The 15,950-nt window shown below is 43.4% G+C and overlaps 1 protein-coding gene across 3 annotated transcripts in view; it reads right to left on the reverse strand.

Moving 5' to 3' along the window:
* The window catches only part of vps8 (VPS8 subunit of CORVET complex), a 327,260-nt gene that overhangs the window by 130,112 nt on the left and 181,198 nt on the right, over positions 1-15,950 (reverse strand). For all 3 annotated transcript variants that reach the window (XM_007907675.1, XM_042336096.1, XM_042336095.1), the window contains 2 exons: positions 15,405-15,486; positions 14,728-14,810 (listed from right to left, as the gene is read on the reverse strand). In XM_007907675.1, the coding sequence (XP_007905866.1) occupies positions 14,728-14,810; positions 15,405-15,486 (165 nt within the window). The remainder of the gene's footprint in view (positions 1-14,727; positions 14,811-15,404; positions 15,487-15,950) is intronic.

A 15,950-nucleotide genomic window follows, 5' to 3' on the forward strand; every position in this document is an offset into this window, starting at 1 on the left:
TACAGCATTACAGACCCGAGCTGGGGTTGGGGGGGGGGTAAGGGAGGGGAGGGGAAGGTGGGTGGCCGATGGCATGCTCGAAGAGGAGGGTTTTGAGGCGGGACTTGAAAGAGGCTTAAGGAGGCGGTGAGGCGGAGTGACTGGGGGATGGAATTCCAGAGGTTAGGGGCAGAGTGGCTGAAGGCTCTCCCGCCAATGGTGGGGCGGAGGACTTGGAGCAGGCCAGAGCTGGCTGAGCGGAGGGAACGGGCGGGTTGGTAGGGGGTGAGGAGGTCGCAGAGGTAGGGTGAGGCGAAGTCATGGAAGGCTTTGTATGTGAGGACCAGGATCTTGAACTGGATCCTCTGAAGGATAGGGAGCCAGTGGAGTCGGGTGAGAATGGGGGAGATGGGGTCACGGTGTTTGGTGTGGGAGAGGACACGGGCTGCAGAATTCTGGATTATCTGTAGTCTGTGGAGGGAGGAGTTGGGAAGGCTGACAAGCAGGGCATTTGCATAGTTGAGCCTGGATGTGATGAAGGCATGAACAAGAGTTCCAGCGGCCTGAGGGGTGAGGTAGTGGCGGAGTTGGGCGATGTTACGGAGATGTGGGAAGGCAGAGCGGGTCATGGCTTGAATGTGGGGGAGAAAAGACAGTTGAGGGTCGAACAAGACACCCAGGTTCCTGACTGGTTTGGTGAGTTGTAGTGTGCAACCATGGAGGTTGATGTTGCCAGAGCCTGAGGTGCAGAGGCGCTGGCGTGAGCCAATCAGGAGGGCCTCAGTCTTGTTCACATTCAACTGTAGGAAATTTGACCTCATCCAGGACTTGATGTCCGACAGGCAGTCTGTCAGGACAGCAGTGGGCCTGGAGTTGAGGGTGGAGGCAGAAAGATAGAGTTGGGTATCATCCGCATACATGTGGAAGTTGACCCCATGTCTGCGGATGATGTCACCAAGGGGGAGCATGTAGATATTAAAGAGGAGAGGGCCAAGGACAGAGCCCTGGGGGTCGCCAGATGTGACAGTGCGGGGGCTGGAGAAGAAACCATTAGAGGCAACGAAGTGGAGATGGTGAGAAATAATGTTTCAGCCTCTTATCTTGGTGGCTGTTAAACTCACATTCAAAAACTCTCTTGCAGTACTATCCTATCTATTACTGTTATGAACACAACCATCTGTGATTGATGCATCCATTTGAGTACTTACCTTCTGTAGACGGCACTCCAGCTGGTGAGAATATAAACAGTTTTTGACAACAAAAGCAAAGATGACACCCAGTCTCACACAAGTGCTAAAGCATCATCCCCAATCCAAGGTTTTAACTCATTAACAGGGAGAAATTCCACCTGGGGCGAAATTTAGTCTATGTTGCATTTCAGAGCATCCAAAATTTGGCAAATTTCTCAGTACAAATAATACTTAATTTTTGATTCCAAATTTAAAATTCAATTCAATCATTTGAATTCAGCTCATGCTAAGTTTATAAAGGTAAGAAGCAAAATCAAGCTTACAGTAAACTCTTCACCCTTTTAATATTATACTTAGTTCTCAGCTACAGTAGTTCAGCACACAGCTGTCCACCATGTCTTTCCCCCAAATTCATCTTGGCAAACCTACTTGTGCCACCTTCTTCAATTATCTTCCTAGTAATTTATTCCACACATCTATTTTCCTTTGTGTGAAATACCTGAACCCGTCTTTCCTTCTTTAATATCCAATAATAATCCTTGTATTTGGTCCAGTGCTTTTCACATCATGAGGACATCCCAGACATTTCAGCATTTTTTTGTAAAATGGAGTGACTGTGACAATCTTCTGCATTCACCCACAGTCACGACATTTTACAGACGATTTGCACACAGCAATGTCATAATAATGTCCCACAAACAACCATGAAGTGAGTGACCAGTTTTATTTGAGAGATTGTTGGCCAGGACATCAGGAGAGAGAAACTCCCTTGACTTCTTGACATCCACAAAATATACAGTCCATCTTGCCTACAAAATATACAGTCAATTCACTTTACAGTACATTCTGTGAAACGCTTTGAGACGTATTGAAGATGTGATAAGGCACCGTATGAAACGCAAGGATTATTATTATAATCCACTTGAATTGCAAGTTCATCCAGGCACTGAATGTCCAAGCCTCTATTGCTACCCAATGTTAGTGCAGGAGCTCTGGTCTAATGCCGACTAAGTCAGGCTGACACTCACTAACTCAACCCTCCACCCTCCCTTACCCCAATTCCTTCCCCCGCCACTCGGGTCCAAATCCCTGACTGTCCCTGACGTCCTCCTGATGTGTAATTTTGTATTGTATCGAAAATAATGCTTTTCCAAAGCTCAGATAATCTCAAGCACTCTTGTGGACGCTACCCTGTGTGAGGGGTGCTATATAAAGGCAATTCGTTGTAACCAAAACTGCACTTGCCATTTCTGCTGGATTCTGATCAATTTAGTACTATTTCTAGAGAAATGCACACCTCATGAAGGTTTTCTCCCACTGTTTTTCAGTCAATGTGTGTTTTTATGTGATGTGTGTGAATGAAGAGCAAACCATTCGTAGAGGAATTACTGGTGATCTGAATGATGCAATTAATCATTGAAAATGATACATTATTGTGTATTGAGTGATTAATTGCATTAAAGGCACCTATAATTCAATTCGTACACATGCTTTTTACACATGATGCACAATACACATGACACTGTAATAGATCCCGTGCACTGGGTAATTCATCTTAAACATATCTCTATCTATCCTCCCCTCCTGCTTAGCAATAATAACCTGTGTACCTTCATAATCTTTGATCTCAGGGCTATTTGCATAATTTAGTTCTAAGTGTGTAATGTCTCCCTCAGGTGCTCTTGCTCTGCCTGTCACTTTGTACCCTGCCAGTCCAATCTCCAGTCCAATTGCCTGAATATCAGGAAAAATATGAACTGAATGCTACTTTGTGCCATTTCTCTCCTAGCAGTGAACTATGTTTAATTGTTATGATTTAAGGTTTGCCAGCTTTATCTCCTAGAAAGCCCAAAGCATTTCAGTTTGACACACAATAAACATCTAAGGCAATTGCAAAGAACATTTATTTTAGTCAATACCTCTTGACAGCAAGCAGAATTGTAACTAATGTTCTCAAAATTTCTACATAAGGGTACAGGACTCATCTCACCATCAGTATCTTAGTTAAAATATTGACAAGCATTTCAATTCTGGTCTATTTCATTTGATCTTTTACATTTTTTTGTTCAAATAATGGGTGTTGAATACATAACTAAATAACAATAATCCTTGCAATTGGTAAAAAAAAAGCTTTTCACATCGGGAGGAAAGTGCTTCACAGGATTTACTGTAAAGTGCAGTGAATGTTTGTTTGTGGGCGACTACGGCAGCCAATTAGGGCACAACAATGTCTCAGAAACAGCTATGAAATGAATGAACAATTTTATTTTGGGGTCAGGATACCAGGAGAAACTCCCTTCTATTTTCTGTGCCACTATGCCTCAAACCTTTGGAACTCTCTCCCTCAACTTTGACCCCTTCCTTCCCTATTTTAAGGGGGTAATAATCACTTTAAAAAATGTAGTCACTCAATCCATGATTGTTTGTGGGACACTGCTGTACGCAATTGGCTGCTGCGTTTCGCCCACAAAACATACAGTCAATTCACTTTACAGTATATTTGTGAAGCGCTTTGAGACGTCTTGAAGACTTGATGAGGCGCTATATCAAATGCAAGGATTATTATTATTTTCAGATCACGCCTGAAGATCTTTGACTATCCTTATGGTCATCTCCCCTTCTGCTCAGCATCAGTCTCTGCCACTGTTTAAGGGCTCCAAGACACTACCCTGCATGAAGGCCACTATATTAGTGCAAGGTGCAGCTGTTGTTGTTTTCCAATAGTGTCCTAATCTGTTTTTAATGTCTCATTAACGTCTCAGGCAGCATCTCCAACCAACAAAAATGCATTGCAGAGTCAGCTATATTGAACTGTGGAGTCCTGTAGCTCAGTGGTTAGAGCACTCGCTTTGCAAGCGAGAGACCTGAGTTCAATTCCAGGCAGAGGGCGAAACCTTGGGCAAGTTTCCTTACTCCACACAGAGCCTAATAATAATCCCTCCAAAACCAAAAACAATAATAAATTGGTCATTTTCAATCTACGACTGTTTGTGGGACATTGCTGTGCGCAATTGGCTGCCGCGTTCGCCCACAAATATACAGTCAATTCACTTTACAGTGTGTTCTGTGAAGCGCTTTGGGACGTCCTCCCAACGTGAAAAGCGCTATATCAAATGCAAGGATTATTATTATTATTATTATAACTGTATGAGTTCCAAGTCCTGACGTGGGGCTTGAACCCAAAACCCTTTTTGACTCAAGAGGCAAGAGTGCTACAGACTGAACCAGGCTGACACACATGGGGAGCAGGGTCTTGCTGAGAGAGATAACCAAGTCTAGTTGTGCGGGGAACATGCAATCGCATCAGTAAAGTTTGTCACCAACTCAGGGAGTTACAGCAGTATGCGGGAAATTATTTACATGAATTTTAAAAAGGCTTTTGACACAGTACTGCATAAGAGGTTAATAAAAAAACTGGAGGCCCACGGTATTAAGGGGACAGTGGCAGATTGGATTAAGAACTGGCTGAGTGACAGAATGCAGAGGGTGGTGATTAATGGGTGTTTCTCGCAATGGAAGGAGGTGTGCAGTGGTGTCCCCCAGGGATCGGTATTGGGACCACTGCTCTTTCTAATATATATTAATGATCTGGACTTGGGCATAGAGAGCACTATTTCCAAGTTTGCAGATGATACCAAGTTAGGTAGGATAGTAAATAGTGAAGAGGATTGTGACGGACTGCAGGCAGACATACACAGAATGGTGGAATGGGCTGACATGTGGCAGATGGATTTCAATGTAGATAAGTGCGAGGTGATATACTTAGGTAGAACAAATGATAGGAGGCAATATAGGCTTGGTAACGCAATCTGAAGGGGGGTGAACGCACAGAGAGAGCTGGGCATTCAAGTAAGCGATTCATTGAAGGTGGCAGAGCAGGTAGATAGGGCAGTAAAAAGGGCATTTGATGTACTGAGCTTTATTAGTAGGGGCATAGAGTATAAGAGTAGGGAGGTTATGCTTAATCTGTACAAAACACTGGTTAGGCCTCAGCTGGAGTACTGCGTCCAGTTCTAGGCACCTTACCTCAGGAAGGATATTAAGGCACTGGAAAGGGTGCAGAGGAGATTCACGAGAATGATACCAGGAACGGGGAACCTTAGCTATGAGGACAGGCTGGAGAAGTTAGGACTTTTCCCATTAGAGCAGAGAAGGTTACGCGGGGACCTGATAGAGGTCTTCAAGATCATGAAAGGTTTCGACAGGCTAGATAGGGAAAAGCTGTTTCCGCTGGTAGGTGTGTCTGTGACCCGTCGTCACAGTCTTAAGATATCTACCAAAAGAAGAAGAGGGGATGTTAGAAGAAATTTTTTTACTCAGCGAGTTGTTAGAATTTGGAATGATCTGCCTGCAAGGGCAGTGAAGTCCGATTCGATAACAGCTTTTAAGAGAGAACTGGATAGGTATCTGGAGAAGACAGGTTTGCAGGGTTATGGGGAGAAAGCTGGTGAGTGAGGTTAGTTGCTCTGTCAAAGAGCCGCACAGACTCCTTCTGTGCCGTAACATTCTATGATTCTGTGATATCACTTGAACAGTTTGCAGCTCACTCAACCTTTCCAGCTCATTAAACACAGCCTTGGCTCTTGCCAACCTGCACCTAAACTCTCCAGGATTAGAGGAGCAGGCTTGTGTCCCTCTCAGGGGAGAGTGCACTCTATTCCAGATAAATGGAAAGTTCCATACATCTCTGGAACTCTAAGTAATTTGGATTTGAGACTCTTAAGCTTGGCAATGTATTTCCATGCGTATCTGACCTAGCTGACAATAAAAAGTTACACAAAAAGTATATATATGAAAAAAAGCATAAGTGGAATGAACAGATCCAGGTGAGACACAGTGAGCAGCAGCAGCTGGAGTATTTTGCAATTCAAAATCTACAACACTATGAATCTCAGTAGGAAATGCAAAATACAGAAAAATAGAAGATTTCAGTGTAAATGGGATATGGATTACTTGTTGATTGAAAGTAATTGAAACCTTGTTTGCTTGCAAGTCATATCTGTATTGAAGTTCAGAGTTAGTTTTGCAATTACGGAATAATCGTTTTTGTTTTGTTGAGCATTCCCTGTTGAGGCCTTCATATGCGGAGTTGATATCTTGTGTTTCGACTATGAAACATTAAAATATGTGATGCATTAATTTCCATTTGAGCTGATCATTATTGAGTAATACTGTCACACAATTTAAAACATAGGATTTCTGTACAATTCTGTAAGTTTCTGGAAAGGAAAAACAAAAATATTGCTTATGCAACCTGTGGATGTTTCTCAAATGTGGCACCTGGCCCTTGATAACCAAAAGGTTCGACCGCACCAGTTTAAGAAACTTTATGCCATTAAAAACTCCAGCTGAATAGTTAATAGGATAGATTAAATACTCTAGACTGAATCTTTCCTTTAGAAAAGCCTCAGTATTTTTCTCCCAGAAACAATGTTGGTAAGGAGTCAATAACCAAGACAACAGTGTCAATTTTACTTCAATCAGATGAGACAACAGCATCTTCTATTGACATAACTAATGTAGCAAATTAGCAACTCATAGCCGGAGACAAACGCACCAATTTCGGAGAACATTATGCTGCAATCGCTTATCAAAAGCCAGTGACGGCACTGTACACACGCAGCCAGTGACGGCACTGTACACACGCACGTAGCCACTGACGGCACTGTACACACGCACGTAGCCACTGACGGCACTGTACACACGCACGTAGCCACTGACCGCACTGTACACACGCACGTAGCCACCGACCGCACTGCACACACAAGGCCACTGACCGCACTGCACACACAAGGCCACTGACCGCACTGCACATACAAGGCCAGTGACCGCACTGCACACACAAGCCCACTGACCGCACTGCACACACAAAGCCAGTGACCGCTCTGCACACACAAAGCCAGTGACCGCACTGTACACATAGCAAATTAATGCACTGTACACACAACAAACAACCACACTGTAGACACACAGCCAGTGACCGCACTGTACATACAGCCAGTAACTGCACTGTATACAAAGTCAGTGAACGCACTATACACACTGCCAGTGACTGCAGTGTACACACACAGCCAATGACCGCACTGTACACATAGCAAATTAATTCACTGTATACACAACAAACGACCACACTGTACACACACAGCCAGTGACCGCACTGTACATACACCAGTAACTGCACTGTATACAAAGCCAGTGACTGCACTGTACACACACAAGCAATGATCGCACTGTGCACATACAGCCAGTGATCCCACTGTACACACAAAATATACTGTAAAATGAATTGACTGCATATTTGTGGGTGAAACTCAGCAGCCAATTGCGCACAGCAGTGTCCCACAAACAGTTGTGGATTGAGTAACCAAATTATTATTGTTTTTTTGAGGGATTATTATTCCCGGAAAAGCGATCCACCAATTGACTAATTACTGCTAGGTAAACAGAGGTGTGTGGAGTAAGGAATCTTGCCTAACATTTTGCCCCCGGGAATGGAATTCAGGTCTCTCGCTTGCGAGGTGAGTGTTCTAACCACTGAGCTACAGAACTCCAGTAATAAGTGTGTATACTCCAATGACTGCACTGTACACAAACAGCCAGTAACCACACTATACACACAACCAGTGACTACACTGTACATACACAGCCAGTAACCACACTGTACATACACAACCAGTATCCGCAATGTACACACACAACCAGTGACCATACTGTACACACAGCCAGTGACCACAATGTACACACACAGCCAGTGATCACACTGTACGTACACTGCCAGTGACCGCACACAAAGTCAGTAGCCACGCCCAGACACAAGTAGTTATATTTCTGTCACAGAATTGGTCCTTTGTACACTCGTTTACTTTGTTGCCTGTTGGACTCCATGATCCTCAGCAGTCAGTGGGGGCAAAAGCAGCCAGTCCTAGAGTCCTGTAGCTCAGTGGTTAGAGCGCTCGCTTTGCAAGTGAGAGACCTGAGTTCAATTCCAGGCAGAGGGCGAAACCTTGGGCAAGTTTCCTTACTCCACACAGAGCCTAATAATAATCCCTCCAAAACCAAAAACAAGAATAAATTGGCCATTTTCAATCTAAGACTGTTTGTGGAACATTGCTGTGCACAATTGGCTGCCGCGTTCGCCCACAAATATACAGTCAATTCACTTTACAGTGTGTTCTGTGAAGCGCTTTGGGATCCTCCCGACGTGAAAAGCGCTATATCAAATGCAAGGATTATTATTATTATTATTGCTGTGCGCAATTGGCTGCCGCGTTCGCCCACAAACATACAGTCAATTCACTTTACAGTGTGTTCTGTGAAGCGCTTTGGGTCGTCCTCCCGACGTGAAAAGCGCTATATCAAATGCAAGGTTTATTATTATAACATGACCCTGTCTGCAAGTGAACTGAAGAGCAACCCCAAACGTTGCTAACAGAGCAGAGGATCAAATCCTGGCTAGACATGATCCAGTGGTGTTTGCCCAGTAAACACAGCTGACTGGACACTGGAACTCAGCCACCTTGCTGCCTGGGCGGAGAGTTCAAAATCCTTACTTTCGCCTTCAAAGCGCTCCACGGACTTGCTCCTTCCTTTCTCTGTGAGTTGCTAACCCCATATCAACCTGTCCACTCCCTCCGCTCAGCCTGCTCCATGTCCACCGTTCATCCCGCCCCATCATCGGCAGTCGGCTCTTCAGTTTCTCTGCCCCCACCCTTTGAAACTCCATTCCACGGTACCTTTGTCTTGCTCCCTTCCTTGCCTCTTTGAAAGCACGTCTCAAGACCCTCCTCTCAGACCGTGCATTCGGCCATCCTCCACGCCCCCCTCTGGATCCCAACTCCTTGCTCAGGACCATATCCCTGACTGTCCAGCGCCTTGGAAAGTCTCCCAACATAAAAGGCGCTTTATAAATGTAATTTGTTGCTGTTGTTTGATTTGTACTCTGAAGGTTCTAAATGGTGGATCATCGCAACAAAACACACATTGACAGCCGAAATGGTGGAGCCGGACCTCAGAGACCCAAAATTGAGCTTGCCTCAGCTGGTAGCGCAATCGCATCTGAGTCCGAAAGCTTTGAGCTCTGTCCATTGTCAGTACTTGGAACTCACAGCCTATGATGACACTCCAATGCAGTGCTGGTTGTGTGCTGCATTGCTGGAGGTGCCGTCCTTCAGATGGAGGTGTTACTGAGGTCCCGTCTGCCTTTTGGGTGGATGTTAAAGATATTGTGGCACTACTCAAATTCCAAGCCAATACAATTTAAAAGGAATGTAATTTTTGTTTCTTTTCATACTCGCACGGAGGTTCCATGGGATTAGAGGAGATTAATTTTCTATTTTTTTATACTTACAGAAAATTCAAAGACTTAATTAGATCAAATGCTGCCAGGTGACACAAGAGATTACTGTGACTTTCCCTCAAAAACCGAGCACCATTGATTAACTACCTTCAAAAGTTACGTAAAAAGGAGATTTAATTATGAAACTATGCTCCTCACGCTACACTTATGGCACTGCTGGTCTAAAATCTATTATTAAATTGAATCTAATGCAAAGGGCTCAATAAAATGAATGGTATTCATTATACTTCTCAATCCTATTCTATCAATAAAAACAGTATTTTTAAAAAAATATCCAATACAATTTACACAGTTTACACAATTTACTTGAGCAGAGAGCCCAGCAGGGTGAGGAGGGAACTGAGTGAGGTGGAAGAGTGAAAATTCTGTTAAGGAATTTGGTGAGAGTGGGAAAGAGTTTCATAATTATGAAATACATAATAGTTATTTTAAAATAAAACATGTCTGGGAATATGGCAGCGCAGCTGAGACCAGTCACATGCACAATGTGTGCCATGTTGGAACTCCAGGATGCTTTGTGTGCCCTGTACAAACACGTGTGTAGGAAGTGCCTCCGGCTGCTTGAGCTTAAGCTCGAGGTTTCTAAGCTCGAGGAGAGGCTTGTCATTACATAGCATACGGAAGGCTGAAGAGTTCATGGATTGAACGTTTCAGGAGCTGGTCACCCCACAGCCACAGAGGGCTCAGAATGAGAGTGAGTGGGTGACCACCCGGCATGGTAGGACGAGGGGACGGGCAGTGCAGAAATCCCCTGAGTGTGTGGCACTCATAAATCGGTTCCCTGTACTGAATAGCGGTGAGGGTGATGACATCTCTGGGGAGAGGAGTCAAAAGCCAATGGATGCACAGGGGGATGCAGGGAAGCGTGTCAATGCAATTGTCATTGGGGACACAACGGTGAAAGGAGTAGACAGGCTTTTCTGCAACCAAAGACGTGACTCTCACATGGTATGTTGCCTTCTTGGTGGCAGGTTTCAAGACATCACAGATCGGGTGCAAAACGTTTCTACTGGGGGAAGGGGAACATCCAGAAATCGTGGTCTATGTTGGGATCCATGACATAGGGAAAAAAAGGGCTGAAATCCTACAGGAAGAGCATCAGAAGCTAGGGAAAAAGCTAAAGATTAGGACCTCAAAGGTGGTGATCTCTGGATTACTCCCAGTGCCTCATGCAAGTGAGAATCAAAACAGCAGGATCAAACACATGAATACATGCTGGAGAAATGATGCAGAAAGAAGGGCTTCAGGCTCCTGGATCATTGGGACCAGTTCTGGGGCAGATGGGACCTGTATAAAGTGGATGGATTACACCTGAAAGGCTGGACAGGGAGTCCTCACAGGGAGTCTTCACAGGGAGGTTAACTAGTGCTGTGGGGAAGAGTTTAAGCTAATTTTGAGGGGGGAAGGGAATCAAGATGTAGCATTAGAGAGGAAAAACAAGTTACACAGAGGGCTGAGAGAGACAAAGAGCAATGTAATCAGGATTAACCCAGAAAAAGGAGGGATTTGATGGGGGAGAAAAATGCAGAGCAGACTAAGTCGGTCTTGAGTGCATGTGCCTAAATGCATGGAGTGTGACAAATAAGATGGGTGAGCTGCGGCTCAAGTTGCCACATGGGGTTATGATGTAGTGGCAATAACAAGAGACCTGGTTCAAACAAGGGCAGGAATGGGAGCTGAATATTCCTGGCTACAATGTATTCAGGAGGGATAGGGAAAGAAAAAAAGGAGGATTGGTGGCAATATTGATTAAAGATATGGTTACGGCCCTGGATGGACAATGTGCTAGAGGGTCCAAAAACAGAATCTATTTGGTTAGAGTTAAGGAGCAGAAAAGGAGCTGTTACTCTGTTAGGTGTATACTATAGACCACCAAATAGTGGGAAGGAGATAGATGAGCAAATCTGCAAGCAGATTTCAGAAAGATGCAAAACCAACAGAGTAGTGATAATGGGGGACTTCAATTATTCGAACATAGACTGGCAAAATAGCAGTGTAAAGGGCAAGGAGGGGGAAGGATTTCTGAAATGTGTGCGGAAGGAAGCAGTGCTGGATCTAGTTCTGGGGAATAAAGTGGGGCAAGTGGAGCAGGTTTTAGAAGGAGAGCATCTGGACAATAGTGATCACAACATCATTAGGTTTAGAGTACTTATGGAAAGGAACTAGGAGCAATCAAAGGTGAAGATACTCAACTGGAAGAGGGCTAATTTCAGTGAGTTAAAAATGGAGCCAGCCAAGGTGGACTGGAAAGAAAGATTGGCAGGTAAAATAGCTAACGAGCAATGGGAAGCCTTCAAGGAGGAGATAGTTCGGGGATGGAACAAATACATTCCCACAAAGAGGAAAAATAGGGATTCCAATATTTCTTAGATGATTAAGAAAATTGGGATTTAAAAAAAACAGAAAAATGAGGCTTATGATAAACGTTAAGTCCAAAATACAGAAGATAATGAAATAGAATATGGAAAGTACAGAGGAGAACTGAAAAAGGAAATAAGAAGGACAAAGAGATTGTATGAAAAAAGATTAGTGGGTAACATAAAAGGGAAGGTTAAGGTATTTTATAAGCATATAAAGAATAAAAGGTTAGTGAAAGGGAGAGTGGGTCCAATTAGGGACCAAAGAGGAAATCATCTTGTGGAGGCAGAGGGCATAGCTGACATACTGAATGAGTACTTTGTATCTGTCTTCATGAAAGAAGATGTAGTCAATGCCACAGTATGGGAGCAGAAGGTAGAGAAATGAGATAAGATAAGTATAAACCGAGAGGAGGTACTCACAAGGCGCTCAAGGTAGATAAGTCACCCGGTCCAGACGGAATGCATCCTATGGTACTGAGGGAAGTAAGGGTGGAAATAACATAGGCTCTGGCCACAATCTTCCAATCAATCTTGGACACTGGAGTGGTGCCAGAGGACTGGAGGGTTGCAAATGTTTTCCCGTGTGCAAAAAGGGGCAGAAGGATAAACTTGGGAACTATAGGACAGTCAGCCTAACGTCAGTAGAGGGGAAACTTCTAGAGACTATAATCGGGACAACATTTTCACTTAGAAAAATGTCGTTTAATAATGGACAGCCAACACGGATTTGTGAAAGACAAATCGTGTCCAACAAACCTGTGAGTTTTTTGATGAAGTAACGGAGAGGGTGGATGAAGGTTATGCAGTTGATGGGAGTTGATACGGATTTTCAAAAGGCGTTTGATAAAGAGCCACATAAGAAACTTGTAAGCAAAATAGTAGCCTACGGTATGAAAGGGACAGTGGCAGCATGGATACAGAACTGGCTGCGAGACAGATAGCAGAGAGTGGTGGTGAATTGTTGTTTTTCTGAGTAGAGGGAAGTCTGCAGTGTCGCCCCTCCCCAGGGGTCGGTATTGGGACCACTGCTGATTTTGATCTATATAAATGACCTGGACTTGGGTATAGGGAGTACAATTTCCAAATTTGCAGATGTATCATGTATAAGCATGTGTATCATGTATACGATGTATAAGCTTGGAAAAGCAGTAAACAGTAAGGAGGATAGTATCAGACTGCAAAGGGACATAGACAGACTGGTAAAATGGGCCGACAGGTGGCAGATGAAGTTTAATGTGGAGAAATGTCAACTGATGCATTTTGGGAGGAAGAATGAGGAGAGCAATATAAGCCGATGGTACAATCTTAAAGGGGGTGAAGGAACAGAGAGACCTGGGGGTCATATACCTAAATCTTTGAAGGTGGCAGGACAGGTAGATAAAGCTGTTAAAAAAGCACACGGGATACTAGGCTTTATAAATAGGGGCAGAGAATACAAAAGTCAGGAAGTTATGATGAACCTTTATAAAACACTGGTTAGACCTCAGCCAGAGACTGTGTTCAGTTCTGGGCTTCAGGAAGGATGTCAAGGAATTGGAGAGGGTGCAAAGGAGATTGACCAGGATGGTACCAGGAATGAGGGACTTCAGTTATCAGGAGAGGCGAGAGAAGTGAGGATTATTCTCTTTGGAGCAGAGAAGCTTAAGAGGAAACTTAATAGAAGTTTTCAAAATTATAAGGGGATTCGATAGGGTGAAAAAGAAGAAACTATTTCCACTGGCGGGTCGGTCGGTAACCTGAGGACACAGATTTAAAATAGTTGTTAAAAGAAACAGAGGGGAGGTCAGGAGAACTTTTTTCACCCAGCAAGTTGTTCGGATCTGGAATGCATTACCCGAAAGGGTGATGGAAGCCGATTTGATAACAACTTTTAAGACAGAACAAGTTTTCTTCCTCCCAAAATATATCATATCACATTTCTCCACATTGAACTTCAGTATCTGGAATGCATTGCCTGAAAGGGTGAAAGTCGATTCGATAACTTTTAAGAGACAAGTCAATAATTATTTGGTGTACGGACAAGTTTGCAGGGCTATGGGGAGCGAGTGGGGGAGTGGGATTGATTTGGATAGCTCTTTTCAAAGAACCAGCACAGACAAGATAGGCCAAATGGCCTTCTTCTCTGCTGTATAATTCTATGATTACACATGACTGCAGAGGTAGGAGGAGAAGCTGTGAAGAGCATGGAGTGATCTCCATTGTAAAAAAGCAGAAAGAGATCGAGGAGGACAGGCAGCCTTGGGGAGTGATGATCAATTAAATAGTGTAATGATTCTCAATCCATTAACACTGGTGTATTAAGTAAATTCTTTAGTCTTAGTTCGCAACTATCTAATACTCCAACTATAACCACAGCCCTAGTTCCCTTCCCAGGATCCTTTTTATACTTCCTGGTTCTATTTCATTGGTTCTTCTCCAATAGTCGTGTTAATGGGAAGTCTAAGAAATAGTGGAGAGTTTGAACGAGGGGGGAATATGAGCCAGGAAAACAGATGACCTCCCTTTCTCTCCTTCCAAATAGTGCCATGGAATATTTAATATCCAGCTGAGCCACAGAATGGGTAGATGGGACACAATTTCACATCTCAAGAGGATAATACAATACATTGCTTCCCGACTGCTGCCTTAGTGGGTCTTTTACACTAGGCCAGGACCTAGAATAGAAGCTTACGTCCTGATGTGGGACCTGTTTAAACAAAAGTTGCCTTCTTCATCTTTGACGGATATCATAGACTGACTGAGTTCAAGCCTGATGAACTGGAACAAACACTCACTAGGTCCGCATAGTTTCCCTGCTAATGGCTCCAGCATGATAAGAGGCAGCATTGCCTTTAGGACTCACCTGTAAAATTCGTTGCAAGATGGATGGAAGCGCTATGAATCCTGTCATGCTGTTCAGAACTTGCTTTGTCAAGTGCTTCAAAGCTGCAGAAATAAGGCCATGTACAATTCAGTATGGACCAATATATACTGTCACTGTGATGGAAGCAGAACAGTTCAGACACTGAGTGATATGGTGGCTCTTTTCATATCAACAAATCTAAATTTCCGCTTACTGTAATTTCACCGAGTGAGAGAATTTTGTGTGAGAGTGAGACATAAAGCAGGGAATTGTTGGACAGTTACCAGGACATCTCGAGCACCTGATTAAACAGCTAAGTTCTAGCTATAATTGTTAGAATAAGTGAGTAGCTGTGTTAATCACCTCTCCCAAAATACGAACAAATGTCCCTGAAACTTAACACAGCTACTCACTTACTAACAATTATAGCTCGAACTTAGTTCTTTAGAACCCTCAATCTGTTTTCTGAATCATATCTGTATATTATCAGAGATTGATCTAGCTCCTTTAAAGCATTAACTGACCCAGAATTAACTACTTTATTAAGAAGCCTGTTTCACATAATGGAGAATTGTTTTAACCACTTACTCAGTGATTTTGCTATTACTGAGCAGAATTATAAGAGAATTGTGAGCATTTTATTCTGATGTACTGCACTAAGCACTTTCACTGCTTACATTCGAAGGCTGGGCTGGATGATCCATCTTTCAATAGTTTTTGCGTTGACATAACAGCCTCGAGCAAGGGAAACCATAGGGCCTGTAAGGAGGAAAGATAAATTAGTCACTGAACATTTTTTATTCTGTTGTCCTATAAAAATAATTCATAGAATCATAGAATTATATAGCACAGAAGGAGGCCATTCGGTCCATCGAGTCTGTGCCTGCTGTTTGAAAAGAGCTATTCAATTCAATCCCACTCCCCCATTCTCTCCTCATAGACCTGCAAATTTGTCCTCACCAAATAATTATCTACTTCTCTCTTAAAAGTTGTTATCGAATCGGCTTCCACCATCTTTTCAGGTAATGAATTCTAGATCTGAACAACTCGCTGTGTGAAAAAATTTCTCCTCACCCCCTCCTCTGTTTCTTTTAACAACTATGTTAAAACGATGTCCTCGAGTTATCGACCCACCCACCAGTGAAAATAGTTTCTCCTTGTTCATCCTATCGAATCCCCTTATAATTTTGAAAAATTCTATTAAGTCTCCTCTGAACATTCTC

The sequence above is a fragment of the Callorhinchus milii genome, unplaced genomic scaffold (assembly GCF_018977255.1).
Source record: "Callorhinchus milii isolate IMCB2004 unplaced genomic scaffold, IMCB_Cmil_1.0 Scaffold6, whole genome shotgun sequence".
NCBI classification, from domain to species: domain Eukaryota; kingdom Metazoa; phylum Chordata; class Chondrichthyes; order Chimaeriformes; family Callorhinchidae; genus Callorhinchus; species Callorhinchus milii.